Source organism: Pelophylax lessonae, assembly GCF_965119305.1.
Source record: "Pelophylax lessonae genome assembly, chromosome: 12".
Classification (NCBI taxonomy): Eukaryota; Metazoa; Chordata; class Amphibia; order Anura; family Ranidae; genus Pelophylax; species Pelophylax lessonae.
In genome coordinates, this window is record NC_138779.1 from 88,689,173 (window position 1) to 88,714,239 (window position 25,067).

The 25,067-nt window shown below is 44.1% G+C and overlaps 1 protein-coding gene across 1 annotated transcript in view; it reads left to right on the forward strand.

The window, feature by feature from the left end:
- The window catches only part of LOC309568159 (cyclin-dependent kinase 11B-like), a 119,603-nt gene that overhangs the window by 26,623 nt on the left and 67,913 nt on the right, over nucleotides 1-25,067 (forward strand). The window contains exons 9-11 of the mRNA XM_082273779.1: nucleotides 3,911-4,006; nucleotides 4,718-4,873; nucleotides 15,391-15,456. Coding sequence (XP_082129905.1) covers nucleotides 3,911-4,006; nucleotides 4,718-4,873; nucleotides 15,391-15,456 — 318 coding nt within the window. The remainder of the gene's footprint in view (nucleotides 1-3,910; nucleotides 4,007-4,717; nucleotides 4,874-15,390; nucleotides 15,457-25,067) is intronic.

The following is a 25,067-nucleotide window of genomic DNA, read 5'->3' on the forward strand; positions in this document are numbered from 1 at the left end:
AGGATCAGTTCTTGTATATGCTCCCCATCCTGCCCAACTGTAAAACAGATTGTGATAGGGAGGCCACACAGGCCTTCCCTGAAGCATGGGATGGGGTCACCACCATTGTGACTCCTGATGCTGCATCAGTGGTTTCGGTGGGGAGACATGTCTCAACAATGGTGTTTTTACCACCCACCAAACCACAAATGGAAACGAGCCCTTACTTTTCTCAACCCTCCATAAGGCTGCTTTCACACTGATGTGCTGCAGTTTACCCACAGTACAGTGCATCTGCGGGTTTCCTGTGGGTTGGCTGCACTTTGCCTTAAACTTCTATTATTTCTTTTGGGTGTAATGCACATTCTAAATGAGTATACGCAAGCAAAAGGGCATGTTGGAGAGTCAGAGTGGCTCAGAAGTAAAACTTGGCAGAGGTTCAACTGCGAAAAGCTAGATTTTCTAAAAAATGTCGAACAATTTCAGAATAATGTTTCTTATTGTAAAACTGCAAAGGCTTAAAATATAGTATGATCTACAGTATGTAATATCATGCAAAGGTTAGAAGAATCCGGAAATCTCTGTGCCCAAGGGACGAGGCAGAAACGCAATATTGGATGCCCATGATTTTTAGGCCCTCAGACGGCACTGCACTAAAACAGGCATGATTCTGTAATGGACATCACTGCATGGGCTCAGGAATACTTCCAAGAATCACTGTATGTAAACATAGTTTGCCATGCCATCCATAAAGGCAAGTTAAAGCTCTATAATGCAAAGAAGAAGCCAAATCTGAGCACAATACAAAAACACCGCTTTCCAAAAGCTCATTTAAAATGGCCTGTTGCATAGTGGAAAACTTCTTTGGCCAGATGAGTTGAAATTTGATGTTCTTTTAGGCAACCATGACTAAAGCGGAGGGGGACCTTCCAGTTTAAAAAGCCTGCATCTCTGATGGTATAGGGGTGCATTAGTGCGTATGGAATGGGCAGCTTGCACATCTGGAAAGACACGATCAATGCTTAAAAATATATCCGGGTTTTAGAGCAGCATATGCTCTCATCCAGGGGGCATCTTTTTCAAGGAAGACCTTGCATATTTCAGCAGGACCATGCAAAACCGCAAACTGCTTCTATGACAAACGGCATGACTTCATACTAAGAGTCCAGGGGCTTAACTAGCCTGCCTGCAGTTTAGACCTTTCACCAACTTAAAATATTTGCCGCATCTTGGAATTCAAAATAGGACAAAGGAGACCCAAGATTTTTGAGCAGTTAGAATCCTATATCGGGCAAGAATGGGACAAGGTTCCTCTTCCAAAATTCCAACAACTTGTCTAATCAGTTGGTTGTAAAGGCTCAAGGTTTTTAACTTTCATGTAGTCTATGCATGTAGGTGAAATGCCTTCTATGTGCAGTAGCCCCCCAGCCGCTCCTAACACTTGCCTGAGCCCCATCTCAATCCAGCGATGTGCATGCGAGCAGCAGTGGCTCTCCCGGGTCTTTCTCCTCTTTGTCATTCACAGCCAATGAGGAGAGAGTGGGGCATGGGTGAGCCAAGCTCGGTGTGTGAATAGACACCCAGAGCAATGATTTAGGAGCAAACCTTCTCAGGTGCCCCCATAGCAAGCTGCTTGTTATGGGGGCACTTGGCAGGAGGGAAAGGCCAAGAGCACCGCCGGGGGAACCCGAAAAGAGGAGGATTGGGGCTGCTTCTGATCAAAACCACTGCATAGAGCAGGTAAGTATGTATGAAATGTTTATTATTAAAAAAAAAAAAAAATCTGCCTTTAATATTACTTTAAAAGAAGTGGGGATGCTACACTGCGGTAGACCATGTCCTGTCCCAGCTTTCGTGAGACATGTTGCTGCCATCAATTTCAACCTTATTTTTTATTTAAAATGGGACATTTTCTTAGTTTAAACATTTGACATGATTCTGTTTTTTATTGTGAATAAAAAATGGGTTTATGAAATTTGCAAACCATTGCTTTCTGTTTGTATGTAGGTTTTTCAGTGCTCTAACATTTATTGGAATTGGGGTTGCATTAACCAAAATAGGTTATCAGCATTATAATTATTAAAGTGTTACTAAACCCGCAACAGTAAAATTGGTCTGTATATGCAGTACAGCATGCTTCTTATACTCACTGTGGAACCTAAGGGGTATTCCGGTGCATTATGTAAATAGGCTGTTTGATCCTGTCTTCCATGTTATTTCCCCCCTTCCACTGCCCCCAATCCATCTCCTTATAAGACAGAGCCTTTGGAGTCAGTCTGCACATGCTCAGTTTGGTGTGTATTGCTACAGAGTTTTTCTTTTTTTGTCTTGGAAGTGTGCATTGGATCGGCACAGGGCCAATCAGCACTGTCCAAACAGAGGGTCAGGGGTCCTGCAGCCTCATAGAACAGTAAGAGTAGGAAAACTCCTACAAGCTTTAACCAGACACTAACAGAAGTCACAATATTTCTTTATATTGCTGATGAGAAAAGTTATTTAGCAGTTTATATCTACAAATAATTGCATTTCCATGTTCTGTGTACTGTGGGAGACCAGACATAATGAATGCAGGGTACTGGGTATAGTAACACTTAAATACTGAATGTTCAGCGTCTTGCATATGCCCAAATGTATTTTTTTTCTTCAAAGGCTACCTGGGGACTTGTATTTATGGGTGATAGTGTGTAAACTTGAATGTATTGGCTTTAGTGTTGCCATACTGGTATCTCTAACTATAGCCACATGAAAGGGCATGAGACCTTCCAGCCAGTAATTGGTATGTTTTTAAAAAGGTCAGTAAACCCAGAACTGATTACATTGGTTTTTGGAAAATGTTGGCGTATAAAACTGCCTGAGAAATCAATATTGATCTCTTGGAGTATATTGGTTATATCTCTTTTCCTGAGTCCTTAGGTCTGTACACGTCCTGCAGCCCACACAAGGGGTTGCCATGCTCCCTGAAGGGCTTTTAGTAGAAATGCACCAAAATATGGCTGCCAAAACATATCGGCCGCAAATGGTGTTATTGGTATTTTACAGATAAGAGAAAAAGGTGGCAATAATGGTGCCAGGTTTGAACATATTCATGCCTAATGTTTTTTTATTTTTGACAATGTAAACTAAAAACTAGAGGTGCACAGAATAAAAATGTTGGTGCCGAAACCGAATATGCACAATGCACTTGGCCAAAAACCGAAAATTACAGTTTATAAAAACAAATTTTTTTTTATATATAATTGCATTATTGTTAACTTTTTAAATAATAATGAATTTGTCAGCCATTATTGGCACATTTAATGCAAGAAAAGCTCAGGAAAAACGTATCCCTTTAAATTCTATGTATGTCTTCACAATGGTCTGTTGCGCTACCATTGTGGTGTTAGGCTGGGTTCACACTATTGAGATGACAGACATCACATGATTTGCACCGCATTACTGTGCAGATCATATGCGTTGTCTGTGCGATGCAAATTCAGCCGAACAGTTCGCATAGCTGAATTTGCATCGCATTTGGACCAAAATGGTGCAGGACCCTTTTATTTTTGGTCCGCATTGGAATCGGATCGCATGGGTGTTCACACCTGGAGGTCCATAGACGAGATCCTATCTCCTAACATATACAAGTAAAGGGGTTACTCATCCCACCATTTGCACTTGTAACTGAAATATCAGACCCTTTAACACTGACTAAAAGTAATGTTATTTTTTAAGGATACATCTAACCCATGAAAATTATAACTTGACCTTCTGTATTTTAGCACTCTGAAGCAAAATTATGAAAAGTTATAGAGAAGTTATAGTTTAAAACCAATAAAACATGATGAACTTTATTATCAAACCCTTGTTCACTTCAGTACCCCTGCATCAATGCCTGTAACTTAGTGAATTTCTTCCAAGTGTTTATATTGCCTTTCACTTTTCCTTCCTTCAGTCAAAGAGGATAGACCAGATGTGAGGGATCTTTTGTCTGACTTACAAGATATTAGTGACAGCGAGAGGAAGACCAGTTCTGCGGAATCTTCTTCAGGTACAGAAGCACTTAATGTATCTGCTTTATTGCATGAATGCAAGGACTACATTTGCCAGATATGCAGGACTGCCAATTTTCTAGATTTTTGTCTGATTTCCTCCTGTATTAAATGGTATTTTAACTTTCTCTATCATTCTTTGATGGACGCAGTTCTCTGATCCATATCAGTAGGATTATACTCCTGTAGGGGGCAGTATAACCCTATTGATATGGATCAGAGAACTGCATCCGTCAATGAACTTAAGAGAAAAGGATTTTACGGTAAGTCAAAAATCCAGTTTTCTCTATCGTTCATTGATAGACGCAGTTATCTGATCCATATCAGTAGGGTTATACTGCCCCCTACAGGAGTATAACCCTACTGATATGGATCAGAGAACTGCGTCTGTCAACGAACTTAAGAGAAAATGACTTTACGGTAAGTCAAAAATCCAGTTTTTACTGTCTGCCCTTGTTTTGTAAAGCTGCACAAACTGTTGGTGCTATATAAAGCCTGTATATTAATAATATATATGTTAACATGGGATTGCTGCATGCAATAATTTATGCAAATTAGTAACATGATGCCCTTATCGCATGCGGTAAATGTTAGTGAATCAACCCCTATATCTCTAATCCACTCCTATCACTGCACTGATGCTCAATTTTCATGAAATTCCTCTCTCAAGCCTTGTAAACTCGGTTCCAATAGATTTTCTGTATTTTCAGGAGGATCTGCTTCAGGGTCTGAGGAAGAAGAAGAAACCAGTTCTGAGGAGTCTGAGGAAGGGGAAGAGGAAGAAGAGGAGGAGGAAGAAGAGGAAGAGGAGGAAGAAGAGGAGGAAACTGCTAGTAACTCAGAAGCCGCCTCAGAGCATAGTGCAGGTAATTAATAGTGAATAATGGCATTTGTAAGAATAGAAACACATATGTCATTCCAGTGCAATCATAATGCATTGCTTTCTGCAATGAAAACAAGTTGAACTCTATGTGCTTAATCTGTAATCTCGCTACATCCACCTTCTGCTATAATTTGGTGTGCTTATCATACACTAGCATCCTGTTCATAGAATGTTAGCACAGCACAGTGTGGTCTGAGGAACACTGTTACAATCATTTTAGAATAATTTTTAGGGATCATCTGCCGTTGGTCTAAGTGCAGCCAAAATACAACAAAACATAACATTCAGCACAAGGGACATAACTCACAATCTTTAGGACGTGTCCCTTGTTCTGATGCCTTTTCTGTTGGGTGAAATCCTTCTCTGTTCATGCCCCACCTTCCCTGCTGTCATAATCTTCCAGAGCAGCAGAGATTATCCACTTGCTGACTGCCTGGTAATATACGTCACTAGTTTGACGTTAAATACCGGGGATGCCATAACCCCAGTATCTTTTTTTTTTTTTTTTTTTTTTTTAGATTATCAGGCAGTTGGCTTTCAAATAAAAATGATCCCAGCGGCGGTTTCGCCACAGGATCACTTTTATAAGCTGCGGAAGAGGTGACCCCCCCTTTCTGCTGCTTTTTGGGCTTACTGGTCAGCGAGCCCGGGAACCATCCGGTGTCGGCTGTATTTTCATATAGAGATGGGCGCTGGCAAGATGGCCACTGCTCATCTCTATGCCCATGGATGACCGGAATGACTTCACTTCCAGTTTTCGAGGCATGTACATTATTTTTTTTTTTTTTTAAAGCAAGATAAAAACTTTTTTTTTTTTTGCTTTTATCTCTTGCTTTTAAGGTTAGAAGAGAGATTTGACCCCAGATCTCTCAGTAAAGAGGACCGGTCATGCTGTATTGTTATCCCAAGGATTTTTTACATTCCTTGCAATAGAAGTGATTAAAAACTTTTTGAAAGGGACAGTGAAAAAAGTAAAAAATAAAATAAAAAAAAAACTATATTAAAGCATCCACGTTCCTGCGTGCATGCACGCAGCAGTGAACACATACGTATGTCATGGCCACATATGTAAATTAGGTTTGCACCACATATGTGAGGTATTGCCGTGTACGTCTGAATGAGAGCAATGATTCTAGCACTAGACGTCCTCTGTAACTCTAAACTGCTAACCTGTAGAAATTTTTAAAGCGTCACCTATGGAGATTAAGTACCGTAGTTTGGCACCATTCCATGAGCGCACGCAATTTTAAAGCATGACATGTTAGGTATGTATTTACTTGGCATAACATCTTTCAGATTATAAAAAAAATTGCCTTTGAAAAACCGTTGCGCAAAAACAGTATGACATAAAAAAATGTAACTATCACTATTTTATTCTCTAGGATCTCTGCTAAAAAATATTTATATAGTGTTTGGGGGTTCTAAGTAATTGTCTAGCAAAAAATACTGATTTTAATTTGTAAGCAACAAATGTCAGAAAAAGGCTGGGTTAGCAAGGGGTTAATAGAACTGTGGGGGCTGTCACAGGCTCTCAAGAGTGCCTGACTATGCCCTCCCTATTTTCCACCTAGCTCCTCCATTCATAGAAGCCGTTATACAGTTTCCATGAATTAAATAGAATCTGCTTTTTACCCTTCTTGTATGGTTCACCTCTGGGAAAAACTGCTTCTTCCTTGCTACAGTCTGCAAGTAAACCTGTCAAAAGATAACTACAGAAGTGCCATTTACTAATTTACTTCTGAAAATGCTTCTTGTCTGTCTGCTATGCTGATCTTCTAGTTTCAGCACGTTAAATGTGTGATCGGGTTTATGACTTCACATGCTGCATACTTGTTTCAGGTATTTAGTTTAACCACTCTGCAACCGCTCACAGTAATACTACTGCGGCAGAGTGGTTCGTTATCGTCCAGCCACGTAGTATTAACGTGACTGGACTCCTCCCCTTCTGGGCGGCGCTTGCGCGCCGCCGGAGGCTCGCTCCCGCTGTTTTCATTCACAGCGGGAGTCGGGCCAGGGGAGGAGCAGCGGCGATCGCCGCTGCTCTTACCCGATCGTCGGGGATCGAGTCTGGAGATCCGCCCGCTGTGTGTAAACACAGCGGGCGGATCTCCATAGTGACAGGGAGTGACAGATCGGACTGTTCAGCATAGCTGGACATCCGATCTGTCCATGAATCACTCAGTCACCTCCCCCCCTACACGTCAGTAAGCACCAGGCATACATTAACCCCTCCCTCTCCAATAAAATTAACCCCTTCCCTGCCAGTGTCATTTTTACAGTAACAGTGCATATATATAGCACTGATTACTGCAGTAATGTCACTGGTACCCCCAAAAGTGTCAAAAATGTCAGTCAGGGGTCCGGTCTGTCCGCCGCAATGTCGCAGTCCCGCAAAAAAAATCGCAGATCGCCGCCATTACGCGTTAAAAAAAAAAACACCAAAAATGACAGAAATCTTTCCCTTTGTTAGTAAACGCAATAACTTTTGCGCAAACCAATCAAAATACGCTTATTGCGATTTTTTTTACCAAACATATGTAGCATAAAACAAATTGGCCAAAAACTTTTAAAAAAATTGGTTTTTACATCTTTTTTGGGGGGAATTTCATATAAAAAATGTGAAAAATATTGTTATTTTTTCAAAATAAACGCTCTTTTTTTGTTTATAGCGCAAAAAGTAAAAATCGCACAGGTGATCAAATACCACCAAAAGAAAGCTCTGTTTGTGGGAAAAAAGGACGTAAATTTCGTTTGGGTACGGCGTCGCACGACCGCGCAATTGTCAGTTGAAGTCGCACAGCGCCGAATCGCAAAAAGTGGCCTGGACGGAAGACAGCAAAATCCTCCGGTTGTAAAGTGGTTAAATAGTATGTAAGCCAGAACAGCCAGGCAGAAAGTATTAGCAGCAGATTTGTTCACACTGAATTACAAAATTAAACTGATATCCTGAGAAGGCAGTGTGAGTAGAAAAAAAATAGCTTTTTTTTTTCTTTTTGACTCCCAGGTGGGAATACCAGTCTTTTTTAAGTTTCACAGAAAAATGTGATCTAGCGCCTGCTACAAAGTTGACGGTCAAATGATACAGCCTATTGTCTCCTAGCTGCTCCACAACCTCTCCATGGGGAGGAGAGCTGATAACTTGAAGCCACATTGTAAAACACAGGAGCGCTAAAAGGACAAGCTTGTGGGTGAAGCCCAATGATTGTCCAAAATCAAAATTTGTGAATGACAGGCAGGAGCTCCACAATCAGTCATAAGAAAACAGTGTTTGTTGTATTAAAAACGCTTAAAAAGGCGTAACTAAGTAAATTAACCATAAGGTGGCAGCCTCAAACAAACCCCCTATGTCACAAACCGCTGGTAAGGATGCACATGAAAGCCACAGTGACATAGGGGGTTTGTTTGAGGCTGCCACCTTATGGTTTATTAACCTAATTACACCTTTTTAAACATTTTTAATACAATAAACACTGTTTTCTTATGACTGATTGTGGAGCTCCTGCCTGTCATCCACAACTTTGATTTTGGACAATTATCATTGGGCTTCACTTCACCCACAAGCCCGTCCTTTTAGTGCTCCTGTGTTTTACATTGTGGCTTCAGGGAATACTAGTCTGGCTAATTTGGAATATGAATATACTATCCCAGAGGAGTATACAGTGGGTAGTTATAAAAGATGGCAGAAAAGGTGATGGTATAGCAGAAAAAAGTGTCTGTAAAGCCTTAATAAATACAACTCACTACAGTCTCCACAATAACTTTATAACATTGTGTACCTAATTTTCATAAATGTAATTCTGATAGAAATACCTGTTAATCCTGCCAGTGACGACATCTTCCTTGTTGGCAGTGGCAGCGACCTGGAGTGCCACCGATTGTGTGCTCGCTCCAGGCAAAAAAATAAAATAAAGCACCATCTACAGCTTACTCTTCTCCTCTGTCTCCTAGTTGCTTATGAAGCCAGTAGCACTGACTGATGGGACAGATATTAGCTTTAATTGACAACAGTTGGTGGACTGTGTTTAAAACACTATTCATGCCTCCGTGATACGCTGCTAGGTCCTGCCCAACGCTCAGGCCATTTAGAGAACATAAGCAAGAAGGTCACATTACCATAAGAAAGGCAGGAAATTTAAAGTATTGCAAATATTTTTTTACTTCCTTGTTAATTATTTTTCAGGAAGAAATGACCTACTTATGAGTGCAAACCATCATTAGGGTTTATAACCACTTTAAAATGTGATATGCTGATGGCTGAGTATGGAGATGTAGAATGTATTGTGCTAGGCCAATTTTTAACTGGGTGCCATTTGGGTTCCCCTGGGGTGTCCTGAGCATGGGGCCCAGTTTGCCTTGGATCAGCAGCATCAGTTGCCATGGTGTGGGTGGGCCAGCCACCAACACCATAACCACCAACGATGCTCTGGAGTCAGAACATAATTCATTGCTATTGTGATGGCGGGCGACTCCCCTGCACTTTGGCGATGCAATTTCTTCTCCAGACCACCTTCACCTCCTGCCCTCTGCCAGAGCCAAAAGGTAGAACTCTGATGTGATGGGAAGGTCTGTGTGACTGGAGGTAATCTGTGAAGGGGGAACCCTGTTTTGATGAAGGAAAGGGGCTACTCTGATGCAATGGAAAGCTCTCATGTATGGGGGAACCTCTCATGTGTAGCAGGCCCTTTGAAGTTTAAAGTTAAAGTTTAATCAAGGCAGTTGTGTGCGTTGTCCCCACACTCAGGTTTTCTATTGATAAGCAGGGCTTCTTTTCTCAGAGAATAGCTGCAGGAACTTGTTCCCCCCCCCCCCCCCCTGCCAACTCCCCACCTCAGCCATGCCTCCCACCATATCTAGGCTTAGAGCTGCGTATTAAGCAAGGTTCAGGAATGTGAAGTACACAGTATACAGAACTCAGGAGTGCATAATAACACACAGGGCACAGGGCTCTGGAGTGTGTATTGTGCAGTGCTTTATCACACAGGGTGCAAAAAAACATTTGGCACAAAGGACAGTACTTGCTTACTGTTTAAGCTGGCTGCTATTTTAATTGAAATTTGAAGTCCTCTGCTCCCTGTAACAGCTCTATTATCCCCCACAACCCATATATGTCATATGCAAGCAGAATATAGATAGGGAGCTAACACTTTGTCTAAACCTACATTAAAAAAATGTATTAAAATAGTTAGACTACTTGGACTTACAACTGGAAACTGTTAAGGTAATTAACAGTTTAATCAGCAGTGTGTAACTACAATATAGCAAATGCAGTGTAGGAAGCAGGAGGCTATAATGTTTTGAGTGCAGTGGTCTGATGTATGTGATGTAAAATTTAACATATAGAGTGCAGTCTTAAAGGATATGTAATTTACAGCCCAGGGTACAGAATGGAGACGCCATAAACATGCACAGTACCGTACATGACAGTAAAAGGTATATACAGTCAGGTCCATAAATATTGGGACATTGACATAATTCTAATCTTTTTGGCTCTTTATACCAAGACAATGGATTTGAAATGAAACAAACAAGATGTGATTTAACTGCAGACTTTCAGCTTTAATTTGAGGGCATTTACATCCAAATCAGGTGAAAGGTGTAGGAATTACAACAGTTTGTATATGTGCCTCCCACTTTTTAAGGGACCAAAAGTAATGGGACAATTGGCTGCTCAGCTGTTCCATGGCCAGGTGTGTGTTATTCCCTCATTATCTAATTTACAAGGAGCAGATAAAAGGTTCAGAGTTCATTTCAAGTGTGCTATTTGCATTTGGAATCTGTTGCTGTCAACTCTCAATATGAGATCCAAAGAGCTGTCACTATCAGTGAAGCAAGCCATCATTAGGCTGAAAAAACAAAACAAACCCATCAGAGAGATAGCAAAAACATTAGGTGTGGCCAAATCAACTGTTTGGAACATCCTTAAAAAGAAAGAACGCATCGGTGAGCTTAGCAACACAAAAAGACGATGAAGACCACGGAAAACAACTGTGGTGGATGACCAAAGAATTCTTTCCCTGGTGAAGAAAACACCCTTCACAACAGTTGGCCAGATCAAGAACACTCTCCATGAGGTAGCTGTATGTGTGTCAGTTAACAATCAAAAGAAGACTTCATCAGAGTGAATACAGAGGGTTCACCACAAGATGTAAACCATTGGTAAGCCTCAAAAACAGGAAGGCCAGATTAGAGTTTGCCAAACAACATCTAAAAAAGCCTTCACAGTTCTGGAACAACATTCTATGGAAAGATGAGACCAAGATCAACTTGTACCAGAGTGATGGGAAGAGAAGAGTATGGAAGAGGAAAGGAAATTGCTCATGATGCAAAGCATACCACCTCATCAGTGAAGCATGGTGGTGGTAGTGTCATGGCGTGGGCATGTATGGCTGCCAATGGAACTGGTTCTCTTGTATTTATTGATGATGTGACTGCTGACAAAATCAGCAGGATGAATTCTGAAGTGTTTTGGGCAATATTATCTGCTCATATTCAGCCAAATGCTCCAGAACTCAATAGACAGCGCTTCACAGTGCAGATGGACAATGACCCGAAGCATACTGCGAAAGCAACCAAAGAGTTTTTTTTAAGGGAAAGAAGTGGAATGTTATGCAATGGCCAAGTCAATCACCTGACCTGAATCCGATTGAGCATGCATTTCACTTGCTGAAGACAAAACTGAAGGGAAAATGCCCCAAGAACAAGCAGGAACTGAAGACAGTTGCAGTAGAGGCCTGGCAGAGCATCGCCAAGGATGAAACCCAGCGTCTGGTAATGTCTATGCGTTCCAGACTTCAGGCTGTAATTGACTGCAAAGGATTTGCAACCAAGTATTTAAAAGTGAAAGTTTGATTTATGATTGTTAATCTGTCCCATTTACTTTTGGTCCCTTAAAAAGTGGGAGGCACATATACAAACTGTTGTAATTCCTACACCGTTCACCTGATTTGGATGTAAATACCCTCAAATTAAAGCTGAAAGTCTGCAGTTAAAGCACATCTTGTTTGTTTCGTTTCAAATCCATTGTGGTGGTGTATAAGGCCAAAAAGATTAGAATTGTGTCGTTGTCCCAATATTTATGGACCTGACTGTACAACACAGCACAGCATAGAGACTATGGTCAGGAGTATGGTACTGTGCATACATAACCTCTTTGCTTCCCCTTGCGCCCCCCATCCACAGCTTAAAGAGGTTGTAAACTCGTTCAAAAAAATTTTTTTTTTTTTACAACCTGCAAGAGAAAGACATAATGAGCTAGTATGCATCGCATACTAGCTCATTATGAAATACTTACCTTAGAACGAGCCCCCGCCGTGCCGCTCTCTTACCTGTATGACGAGCGACATGTTCAGTCGCCCGTCTTCCGGGATCGCGGCATCCGGCCATCTGATTGGCCGGAGCCGCGGTGACGTCACTCACGCGCGCGGGAGCCGACGGTCACGGCACGGGGCTCTAAAGGAACGGCACGATCAGCCGTTCCTTCAGAGCGCATGCGCCAGTGACGTCACTGGCTGCATTAAAGGTAAATATCTCCTAAACCGTACATGTTTAGGAGATATTTACAGTACCTATAGGTAAGCCTTATCATAGGCTTACCTATAGGTACAACTTCCTGAGGAGGGTTTTCTTCCTCTTTAACCTTACGCCCTTCATCCACAGCTTAACCTTGCGCCCTTCATCCACAGCTTAACTTTGCGCCCCCCCATCCACAGCTTAACCTTGCGCCCTTCATCCACAGCTTAACTTTGCGCCCCCCCATTTACAGCTTAACTTTGCGCCCCCCATCCAAAGCTTAACCTTGCGCCCCCCATCCACAGCTTGACCTTGCTCCCCCCATCCACAGCTTGACCTTGCTCCCCCCATCCAAAGCTTAACCTTGCGCCCCCCCATCCAAAGCTTAACCTTGCGCCCCCATTCCACAGCTTAACCTTGCGCCCCCCATTCCACAGCTTAACCTTGCGCCCCCCCATACACAGCTTAACCTTGCGCCCCCCCATACACAGCTTAACCTTGCGCCCCCCATACACAGCTTAACCTTGCGCCCCCCCATACACAGCTTAACCTTGTGCCCCCCCCATCCACAGCTTAACCTTGCGCCCCCCATCCACAGCTTAACCTTGCGCCCCCCCCATCCACAGCTTAACCTTGCGCCCCCCCCATCCACAGCTTAACCTTGCGCCCCCCCCATCCACAGCTTAACCTTGCGCCCCCCCCATCCACAGCTTAACCTTGCGCCCCCCCATCCACAGCTTAACCTTGTGCTCCCCCCATCCACAGCTTAACCTTGTGCCCCCCCCCCATCCACAGCTTAACCTTGTGCCCCCCCCATCCACAGCTTAACCTTGTGCGCCCCCCCCCCCCATCCACAGCTTAACCTTGTGCCCCCCTCATCCACAGCTTAACCTTGTGCCCCCCCCATCCACAGCTTAACCTTGTGCCCCCCCCATCCACAGCTTAACCTTGTGCCCCCCCCATCCACAGCTTAACCTTGTGCCCCCCCCATCCACAGCTTAACCTTGTGCCCCCCCCATCCACAGCTTAACCTTGTGCCCCCCCATCCACAGCTTAACCTTGTGCCCCCCCCCCCATCCACGGCTTAACCCTGCGCCCCCCCCATCCACGGCTTAACCCTGCGCCCCCCCCATCCACGGCTTAACCCTGCGCCCCCCCCATCCACGGCTTAACCCTGCGCCCCCCCCATCCACGGCTTAACCCTGCGCCCCCCCCCCATCCACGGCTTAACCCTGCGCCCCCCCCATCCACGGCTTAACCCTGCCCCCCCCCATCCACGGCTTAACCCTGCCCCCCCCCCATCCACGGCTTAACCCTGCCCCCCCCCCATCCACGGCTTAACCCTGCCCCCCCCCATCCACGGCTTAACCCTGCCCCCCCCCATCCACGGCTTAACCCTGCCCCCCCCCAATCCACGGCTTAACCCTGCCCCCCCCAATCCACGGCTTAACCCTGCCCCCCCCCCATCCACGGCTTAACCCTGCCCCCCCCCCCATCCACGGCTTAACCCTGCCCCCCCCCCCCATCCACGGCTTAACCCTGCCCCCCCCCCCCATCCACGGCTTAACCCTGCCCCCCCCCCCCCCCATCCACGGCTTAACCCTGCCCCCCCCCCCCTCCACGGCTTAACCCTGCCCCCCCCCTCCACGGCTTAACCCTGCGCCCCCCATCCACGGCTTAACCCTGCCCCCCCCCCATCCCCGCCTTAACCCTGTCCCCCCCCATCCCTGCCTTAACCCTGCCCCCCCCCATCCACGGCTTAACCCTGCGCGCCCCCCCATCAACGGCTTAACCCTGCCCCCCCCCCCATCCCCGCCTTAACCCTGCCCCCCCCCATCCACAGCTTAACCCTGCGCGCCCCCCCATTAACTGCTTAACCCTGCGCCCCCCATCCACAGCTTAACTCTGTGCCCCCCCCCATCCACTGCTTAAAGGAGTTGTGAAGTCAGAAGGTTTTTGGTTTTTTTAATGCATTATATGCATTAAGATAAAAAGCCTTCTGTGTGTAGCAGCCTTCCCAGCAACCCTAATACTCATCTGAGCCCCATCTCTATCCGGCGATGTCCACGAGTCCCTCTGCCACCCGGGTCTCTCCCCCCTGATTGGTTCCCATAGCTGTCAATCTAAGTCAGCCAATCAGGAGAGAGAGGGGTGGGGCCAAATGGCAGCTCTGTGTCTAAATGGATACAGGGAGCTGCAGTTCGGCTCGCTACTTGCTGTGGGTCAATCGACAGGAGGGAGGGGCCAGGAGAGCTGACGCGGGACCCGAAAAGAGGAGGAACCACTGCACAGAGGAGGTAAGTATAACATATTTAGAGAGGCTTTACAATCACTTTAACTCTGCTTTCCCCCCATCCACAGCTTAACTCTGCTCTCCCCCCCCCCATCCACAACTCAACTCTGCACCTCTGCCCAGAGCTTAACTCTGCACCTCTGCTCAGAGCTCAACTCTGCACCCCTCCATCCACAGGTTACACCTGCAGTCCCCTGCTCACCTAGCTCACCCCATCCACATCTTATCCCAACAGCTCTCACCTTTTCACCCCCCCCCCCCCCCGCCCAAAGCTCTCACCATTTCAAAAATCCGCCCACATTCCGGTTAAAAAAAAAGCCCTGTTGATAAGTAACATGGGCATTTTAGACTTGAGTGCCCCGATATTTTCCTTACTTTGAAGGGGTGCTGCAACTGAAAAAAGGTTGAGAAACACTTTGCTAGGCTAACCTTTGTTTCTTGGGGACCTGTGATGAGATTATGCCGGTTTATTGAGCCGTCCACTTTTAAGGAAGCCTGTGCGGAGAAAAAATGGAAGCTGGCATATGTCCCTTCTGAAAATCCTAGTTGAGGGACTGTTCTGCTGATTCTCTGGGTTCAGTACTTTGAATCACTGTATGAGAACAAAAATGCAGATCAGAAGTTCTGACTTCACTGGCTGTGTACTTATTCCAGGTCCACAAAAACTGAGCCATGTACTTTGATTTATTTCTTTGCAGAAGAGGTCAGTGAAGAGGAGATGAGTGATGATGATGAAAGGGAGAATGGAAATCACATACTTCTTGGTAAGATAATGTCTTGCAGTAAGTGACTCGCTGTTCACATGTTTCCAGCCTTAGGTCGTTTAGGACCTTAAAGACTTTCCCTTTGCACCTGCTTTTCCAACTATTACTCTATGGAGACTGGAATCATCCCGATAAGCCGTTTGCTTCTCCCAAGTACCAATTAGCTTTGTATTCATTTGTTGAAGATTATGTACAAAAATGAACCTATTCCCACCATGGATCCAGCCGTGTCTTGACTTTGGTAGGTGCTTACTATTCTGCTGGTGCATCCGCCTGTCTTACCTGCTCGTCTGCCGTTTCAATTTTGAAATTTTTAATGTTAAAATCAGCATTTTTTTGTTGGGAAATTACTTAGAACCCCCAGACATTATATATTTTCTGAAAATATTGGCACTTAATGCATTTTAGTGCAAACAAACACTATATAATAATTTTTTTGGTAAAATAAAATGTCAAGTAAATCCATACCAAACATGTCAACATTTAAAACTGCGCATGCCTGTGAAATATCGTTAAACTACTACGGTACCTAAACTTGACTATAGGCGATGCTTTTAAAGCCTTTATGGGTTATCACTTTAGAGTTCAATTTTGGCTATGGTGCTAGAACTATTGCTCTCACTCTGATGTTTCTGGTGGTGCTTCACATGTGTGGTGCAGTCACCATTTACGAATGCATGTCAGACCTACATGCGTGTTTGCATTTGTGTGTGAGCACAGGGGTCAGGGTGCTTTTAAAATTTGTTGTTTTATTATTTAATTTTTGGTTTTTATGTAAAAGTGTTTTTTCTCTTACACTTATAGGTGAACACAGCTTCTAGTCATTCTTGACCATTGGGTTTATAGCACCACCTTCTAGAGTAGGACACTGCAGAAAAAGAGCACTGCACGGGCAGTCCTAGTGGGTATAAATCCCATCTCTGTTATAGGCAAGGCAGGTTGTTAGAAAGCATTACCAGAAAAAAAGGGCCAGAAGAGGGGTAGATGCTGTGTCCATCTATGAACTCAGAGAAAGGGATTTTATGTTGAGTAGCAAAAAAAAACCCCTTTTCTCTTATGTTCATTGAAGCCAGTTATTTCTGCCTACTGTTTCGGGGGTAAGGCCCTAGTTCCCTGCTGGGATCTGTGATTCTGTAACTATTTTTCGTTTTTTACCTACAAAGATCTTCAATATACAGCTGGGCTGGGCGACAGGCTGGATCATCTAGATCCAGTGGTTACCCCAGTCTGGCCAACGAGTGCATGCGGACCTTTAGCTAAGCGCTGGGTTGGCTGTGGCAAACTCCATCCTGGCCTGAGGCGGCCAGCAAGCTAAACCAGGCACCAGAGTCTGTGTCTCAATGTTACCCTAGCTGACAGCCCCCCTCTTTGGTGGTGAGGAGGATCTGTCTTAGGACAGTTACCTGCTACTTTCACTGGAATGGTAAGAAGAGCCCCCCCCCCCCCCCCCCGGGCGTGGTGCTGGGCTGTAGGAACTCCATAGGGTGGTCGGTTCTTGCGGCATCCTCTCCTCCCTTCCAGGACTACATGGTCAGTCTCCATGATTTCTATTTTTCAGTGTCCTCCTGTAGTTCTGCAACGTTTCTTGCAGAATGGAAACATTCGCATCGCCCCTTTGTGGTTCTGTAGACTTTTTTTTTTTTTTTGGTATGTTGTCCCTTTTGAGGAGGCCCTTCTAAGTAGTGAACCTCTCCTCCTGTGGTGTATCAGCCATTTTTAGATTGAATCAGGCAACTGTGATTCCAACGGATCCGGCGGGCCAGGAGGCAAAATTGGTCGCTCACACTGTGTATACCATTATTAAAACAGTGCAGCGCAAAAACAAATAGAACATTTAGGCATAGATTCTACATGAGAAGTAATCAGATGCAGCTACACCTTAGGTGAATAAGCCCACCACCAGCACACAGAATTCTCGCTCACCTCAAAAAATTGACTCCTGAACCAACAGGAAGGTCAATAATCGCTTATTCCCACTATCAGGGGGATATAAAAACACAAGAGATTCCTCTGGTTTCCAGCACAAAAGCGCATGCATAGCCAAATGCCAGATCCGCTCCTTCGGATAGCAGCGGGTGATGTCACAGATCAGGGCTCTTTCTCCTGTAAGCCTTACGTCCTACGGGATTTCGTCAGTGCTGATGACGTCCTGTAGGACGTAACACATGCGGGAGGATACACAATCTGTAACGTCACTCACTGCTATCTGAAAGAGTCGATCCGGCGTTTTGTTTATGTATATGTTTTTATGCTGGAAACAAGCAGAATCTCTCGTAAGTGTGTATGTATTAAAGAGCGATTTTTAAAATGTAAAGCACTTCGATTTTTTTATTTCCTTTTCTGTTCTGGGTGGATGTGAGCATCAGGACCATCTGGACCATTTGTATCCTGCAGTACATATCCCCTTGTTGGGAACAAGTGATTATTGACCTTCCTGTTGCTTCAGGGGTCAATTTCTTGAGGTGAACGAACATTCTGTGTGCTGGTGGTGGGCTTATTCACCTAAGGGGTTGCCGCATCTGATTACTTCTCACGTGGAATTTATTACTAACATGGACATTTTTTAGTGAATCTATTTGGGCATTTGGACTGTCTTAAATACAATACACTGATGCCTAAATGTTCTATTCTTATTTGAGCTGCACTGTTTGTTTTAATATTGTCTTGAGGGGGCTTTTTGTTAAAATACCCATGGTGTTCAGCTTGCAAATTTTTATTGTGTGTTATTGGTTTGTGCTGATTGAATTTTGCCTTTATCACCACCTATTCTAGACAACATTTTGACATCAAAAAGAGAATGGCCAGACACCGGAAGGTATTCTAAACCAGTGTTTCTCAACTCCGGTCCTCAGGGCACCCTAACAGGCCAGATTTTAAGTATTACCTTGGGGAGATGCAGACTAGAATACTGCAATCACTAAGCAGCAAATTATATCACCTGTGATGTATTTCAGTTTTTTTGCAAACCTGGCCTGTTAGTGTGCCCTGAGGACCGGAGTTGAGAAACACTGTTATAAGCTATAGAGTGTTAGGTCCAGTCCTTCCAGATTCCCTTGAAGTGATCTTTCGGGGAGTAGCTCCTTTGACACTCCAGGTAGCTCCAAATATTTTGAATGCTCCTAATAGAGTTAAATTTTTTCACAAACTTAAAGGGTTCTTTCTAGGGATGCACCGATCCAACTTTTTTGGTCCCGATCTTTTGCTTTGTGAAATCGCCGAGTCCGATCCGGAAGTACTGTTTTGTGAGCTCATAACAAAATAATACTTCCGGATCGGTATCGGCAGATACCTTATAACAAATGTGCATTCAAAATGTAAAATATCATCAAACACAAAGAATAAAATGTAGTCACAAGAAAAAAAACTGTTTATTGCTTGAACATACAATAGCAATCAAACAGTAAACATTGTAAACTAAAGTGCAAAATCCTGGAAAGTGCAAACAGGAATTTAAATAAAAAAATGCAACATAGTAGCAGCCTGAGCCTCTCTCAAGAATATTGCATTTCTTCTCTTCTCTCTGTGTAAGGGCTCTTTCACACGGGCGATCCGATCAGATCCGCCTGTCAGTTTTTTAGGCGTATCTGATCGGATCCTCCATGCAGCTCTATGGGGCAGCGGATGTCAGCGGAGACACCTCCGCTGACACCCGCTGCCATCCGCATCCGATCCTGTGCGTGAAATCTGGACGGATGGAAACCCTATTTTTCCATCCGTTCAGTAATCGGATCGGATCTGATGAGAGCGGACAAGCGGTCCGCTCTCATCCGATCCCCCATAGAGGGCAGCGGGGGCTGAGACACCTCCCTCTCCCCTCTGCAAGCGGAGACAGAGCTGTCATCCGCCGGCTCAGCGGGGATCGCGGATCGATCCCCGCTGAGCAACACGGATCCGCCTACGGAGGCGGACCGTGTGAAAGAGCCCTAAGGCCTATTTCTCTTCTCATCCACAACACAAACTGTGCTGAACAGAACACACTCTCACTTTCTGCATTAGTGGCAGACAGTGCAGGGCAGGCACTGCAGGGGGCAATACAACAACACCAGCAGCAACAACATAGCAGCCTGATTCCTGTCCTGACCAAAAGTTGGTCGAACAACAACAACTTGATCACACATACAAAATAGCACGTTGCGAACATGTAGTCCAGTGTCACACCACCATCACACAGTAATTTGATGGTGGCGTCGGCGTGTGACACAGTGACACTGGACTACCTGTTCACACAAAATGCCCTTTGTTTGTGTGATCAAGAAGTTGACTTGCCACACATGATGACAATGACACAAACATGACCTGATGGTCACTTAATTCTCTCTCAAGAAGATTGTAGACAAGCATTTCTTCTCGCTATTTCTCTTCTCATCCACAAGCACAAACTGTGCTGAACAGAACACACTCTCACTTTCTGCATTTGTGGCAGACAGTGCAGGGCAGGCACTGCAGGGGGCAATACAACACCAGCAGCAACAACATAGTAGCCTGATTCCTGTCCTGAGCAAAAGTTGGTATAACAACAACAACAACTTGATCACACCTACAAAATAGCATATTGCAAACATGTAGTCCAGTGTCACACACTTACCATCACACAGTAATTTGATGGTGGCGTCAGCGTGTGACACAGTGACACTGGACTACCTGTTCACATTAAAATGCCTTTTGTTTGTGTGATCAAGAAGTTGACTTGATTCACAGTCACACATGATGACAATGACACTAACCTGACCTGAATGGTCACTTAATTCTCTCTCGTAGAAAGAAGAAAACGGGCGCCACTGTAGTTAGCCAGAAAATTTATTGCACAAAATACATACTGACTTACATATAAGTAAGCTCCAATCCGTATCGCAGCGTCTCCAGCGCACGATCCGGCCGTCCACCGGTCCGGAGGTGACGTCACAGGAAGCTGGTCGGAGACTGGGTTAAACCGGAAGCCGCAAATGGAACGCAGGCTCCCGGAAATGACGCAACGCGTTTCGGAGCATGCGCACTCGGCTCCTTCCTCAAGCGTAAGTGACTGCCACCTGGTGCCAGGTTTAAATACAGCAGTCCACGATCAATTAACATTACAATCAACACAAGGGGCGGCGCAATACTCTGCAGGACCAGCTATAAAGCCAACACTTCCGGAGAGTCCGCACAACACTTTTAAATAATATAGTGGATTTCATACTGGGGCTTATCCATATACAAACAGCTTTAAACAAACAATATACATTACAAGTATTATTACGTCCTCTACAATAGATGTACCGAAACATGACTTTCACTCAATATGCTAAAAATTAAAAATAAAAATAAATTATATATACACATATGTCCCTCTGTATTGGGGTACACTGGAAAAAGGGGGCTACCTTTCCTTCCCCCTCCTTTTTTCCCCCCCCCTCCCCCTATCCCAGGGTGCATACGTACATATGTGTCTGCACGTGCTTTACACCTGCACACATATAGGTATGCTTTTTAATATATCTTATCGTTTTTTTAAAAAGATTTTATCTTTTATCTAGTATGTGTAATTCTTTCTCTTACATATATATATATATATATATATATATATATATATATATATATATTCTCATAATGCATTTCGGATCATGGAAAATGAATTCCTTGGTGAGTTCATGATTTCTGGATTCAGGAGCCTATGTTTCCTTCTTATTTATAAGGTAGCCCCCTTTTTCCAGTGTACCCCAATACAGAGGGACATATGTGTATATATAATTTATTTTTATTTTTAATTTTTAGCATATTGAGTGAAAGTCATGTTTCGGTACATCTATTGTAGAGGACGGAATAATACTTGTAATGTATATTGTTTGTTTAAAGCTGTTTGTATATGGATAAGCCCCAGTATGAAATCCACTATATTATTTAAAAGTGTTGTGCGGACTCTCCGGAAGTGTTGGCTTTATAGCTGGTCCTGCAGAGTATTGCGCCGCCCCTTGTGTTGATTGTAATGTTAATTGATCGTGGACTGCTGTATTTAAACCTGGCACCAGGTGGCAGTCACTTACGCTTGAGGAAGGAGCCGAGTGCGCATGCTCCGAAACGCGTTGCGTCATTTCCGGGAGCCTGCATTCCATTTGCGGCTTCCGGTTTAACCCAGTCTCCGACCAGCTTCCTGTGACGTCACCTCCGGACCGGTGGACGGCCGGATCGTGCGCTGGAGACGCTGCGATACGGATTGGAGCTTACTTATATGTAAGTCAGTATGTATTTTGTGCAATAAATTTTCTGGCTAACTACAGTGGCGCCTGTTTTCTTCTTTCTACTTGTGCCAGAGGATTCCTCGGAGTTTCCTAGTCAGTGCTGCCTCGTACTTTGCCATTCAGGACAGTCCCCAACAAGAATTTGGAGCATCCCCTGCGCCCCTTCTACAGCGGTGGACTCCTTCCCTCTTGCCTGGTCAGAAGCGCCCAACAACCACTTTCTCTGAACTTAATTCTCTCTCAGCTCCTCAAGAAGATTTGTAGACACTAGACAAGCATTTTTTCTCTTCTCTCTGCTGTGTAAGGCTATTTCTCTTCTCATCCACAAGCACAAACTGTGAACAGAACACTCTCTCACTTTTTAGTGCAGGGGGGCATTGGCAATACAACATAGCAGCCGGAGTCTGACCTGACTAAAAGTTTGTTGAACAACAACAACTTGATCACACATACAGATGGCATATTGTAAACATGTAGTCCAGTGTCACACCAGCATCATCACACAGTAATTTGATGGTGGCATGTGACAGTGACACTGGACTACCTGTTTACATACAAATGCCATTTGTTTGTGTGATCGCACATGACAAAAAAATGACCAGTATGGTCACTTAATTAGCAATGGCAAATTCTTTCTCATAAAGACAAGCATTTCTGCTCTCTCTGTTGTACGTCTATTTCTCTTCTCATCCACAATGCTGGTAACGGTGCTGAACACACTCTCACTTTCTACACTAGTGCAGGGGGCACAGAGGTATTTTGTGGCAGTGGCAGCAAGACTAGGTAATCTGTATTTGTTGACTCCCCAGAACTGGTATGGGTTGTCTGAGGCAGCTATGGTTTACTCTGCAAAATATCCATGCAGTTGGACTGCAGGGCTTGAGCTGCTTGCTGCATTGGGATCTAGTTCAAACTCCTCCACAATGTGGTCAAACTCTTGCATAAAGCTGCTCAATGCTGCTTCCACCCGAGGGACCCTGTCTTGTGGTTCTGTGGCCTGTGATGCTCCAGCTCTGCTGTTCCTCAAGTCTTCCTCTAGTTCCGCTGTCAGTGCATCTTTTGCACGCTTTGCAGATTGTGCACCTGTAAAGTATCTGAAACAGAAATAAAAACGTAGGTTAGGCTAATTATGAAACACTTCATGACACTAACCTGAGGCTGAAAAGTAAGTTGTGTGTGTGTATATATATATATATAAAACTTTAATCAACCATCAGCCTCAGGTTTTTTAGTGTCATCAAGTGTTGGAATTTCAAAATCTTTAAATTTGCAGCAGCATGGCATGGCATCTCATCAAATACAGTAGCACTAGCAGACGTGTTATTGCAGTCGTGGAGAGTAACAAATCTATAATAGTCAGAAGAATCAGATAATGATGAATTACAATGACATTGGTTCATTTATTGGGTCTATATAATATTAATATATAGACCTAAATAAATAAATGAATTATTTATGTCATTGTAATTCATTATCATTGTCATTCAAATTTCTTATATGATAGATATATTTTATTCTCCTCTCCACAAGAACACTGTCTTCTGCTGTATTTGATGGGATGCCATCCTGCAGTGCTGACTGTGATTTTGGACATAGAAAAATTCTAACACTTGATGGGCTAATGTAATTAGTTAGGTTACACAATCTTCACTTACCTGTCTTTATATCTCGGGTCCAGCAGGGTGGCAAGTGCATATAGGGGTTCATCTTCCACAGTGTCTAAGCGTTTGTTGACAGCTTGAAGCAGGGTTGTTTTCATTGTTTTGATGCCAGTATCCGCATTGCCTTCTTTAGCAAGGATGCGTTTGAGGACGGTGACAGCTGGAATGACGTCAGTGGTGGAGGTAGTTGATGAGCTTACTTTCCTTGTTAGCTCTTCAAATGGTGCTATAACAATGCTCATTTTTTTCTAGCAAAGCCCACTGGTTAGTGGTCAGTGTACTGGGCAGGTCATCATGGTCAGCAATGTAAGCACAAAGGACTTGCTTCTGTTCCAGAAGACTCTGTATCATCAAGTACATAGAATTCCACCTTGTTTTGACGTCTTGTTGCAGGCGTTTAGGTTGCATTTGCATCTGGAGCTGGATATCTTGCAGCCTTGAATACGCAAGTTGAGAATTTTTAAAATGCCCCACAATTTGTCTACCGATTGCAATGGCATTGCTCACACTCATTTTGTCTATGGCCTTTTTCATGTTGCTTGCATTGTCTCAGAGTATGACATGCACTTTATTCAAAGGAATGTGCCACTGGTCAAGTATAGCCTTAATTGTAGCTGAAATTGTATCGCTGATGTGTGAACCATGAAAATTTTTAGCTTGAAGCATTGCACCGTGCGGTGTACAGCTTGTGTCCAACCAGTGGACTGTTAAACTTAAAAGCGACATTGGACACGCATCAGAGCTTCATACATCTGTAGTAAAGCTCATAGCCTTTATATCTTTAATCTCTTTTGAGACGTGTTGGCAAGCTTTTTTGTACAGTTCTAGCACTGTGGTCTCAGAAAAATACTTGCGTGATGGAAGAGAGTACCTCGGCTCCAAGTGTTCCAGTAGGCGACAGAAGCCCTCATTTTCAACAACTGACATTGGTTGACCATCTAAAACAATGAATTCCAAAACTTTCTGTGTTATTGCTGATGCTTTCATACTTTCCATCGGAAACTTTTCTCGTCGTTGAAATGCATCCTGCAAAGTTTGTTGCTGCTGGGCTGTATTGTCCGCTACTTTGGTTTTGTTGAGCTGCAGGAATTCAGCGTGCTCCTTAGCATGGTGTTTCTGGATGTGCCTGATTAAATTTGTAGTTTTGAACTTTGCAGTTATACCACCTCCCTTCGAAACATTCACTTTGCAGACATTGCAAACAGCTGTGGAACTCGTCGGCGTGGCGAGCGTGTAATATCTCCACACTGCCGACTCTTTGGCGCGCTCCATACCCGACACACACACACGTGAGGCTGATTAATGACGTAGGTGCTGCCACGCCCCGGATCGGCCAGTGGGACGGCTAAATTTTACCAATCTCCGATCCAGCTATTTTGCCCGGATCGTGGCCGATTTCTGATCCGAATATCGGACCGGTGCATCCCTAGTTCTTTCCCTGTCACAAATGCGGGATCTGTAACATCAACCACCTCAAAGATAGACGAGTTAGTCAATTTCAGTCTGCGGTCACTTCCAAGGTCTTTGACATTGATACGTTCATCACCTGTACATCCCGTCATGTTTACATGCTCATCTGTCCCTGTGACCTCCAGTATGTTGGACATACTGTTAGGGCCATGAATGTTAGGATTGGTAAGCATGTGGCCAACATGAAGAAGGTATTTTCCAAACCTAGTGTTTTGAAACACTATTTGGAATGTCATGGCAAAAATCCAGCTGGTACTACTTTTAA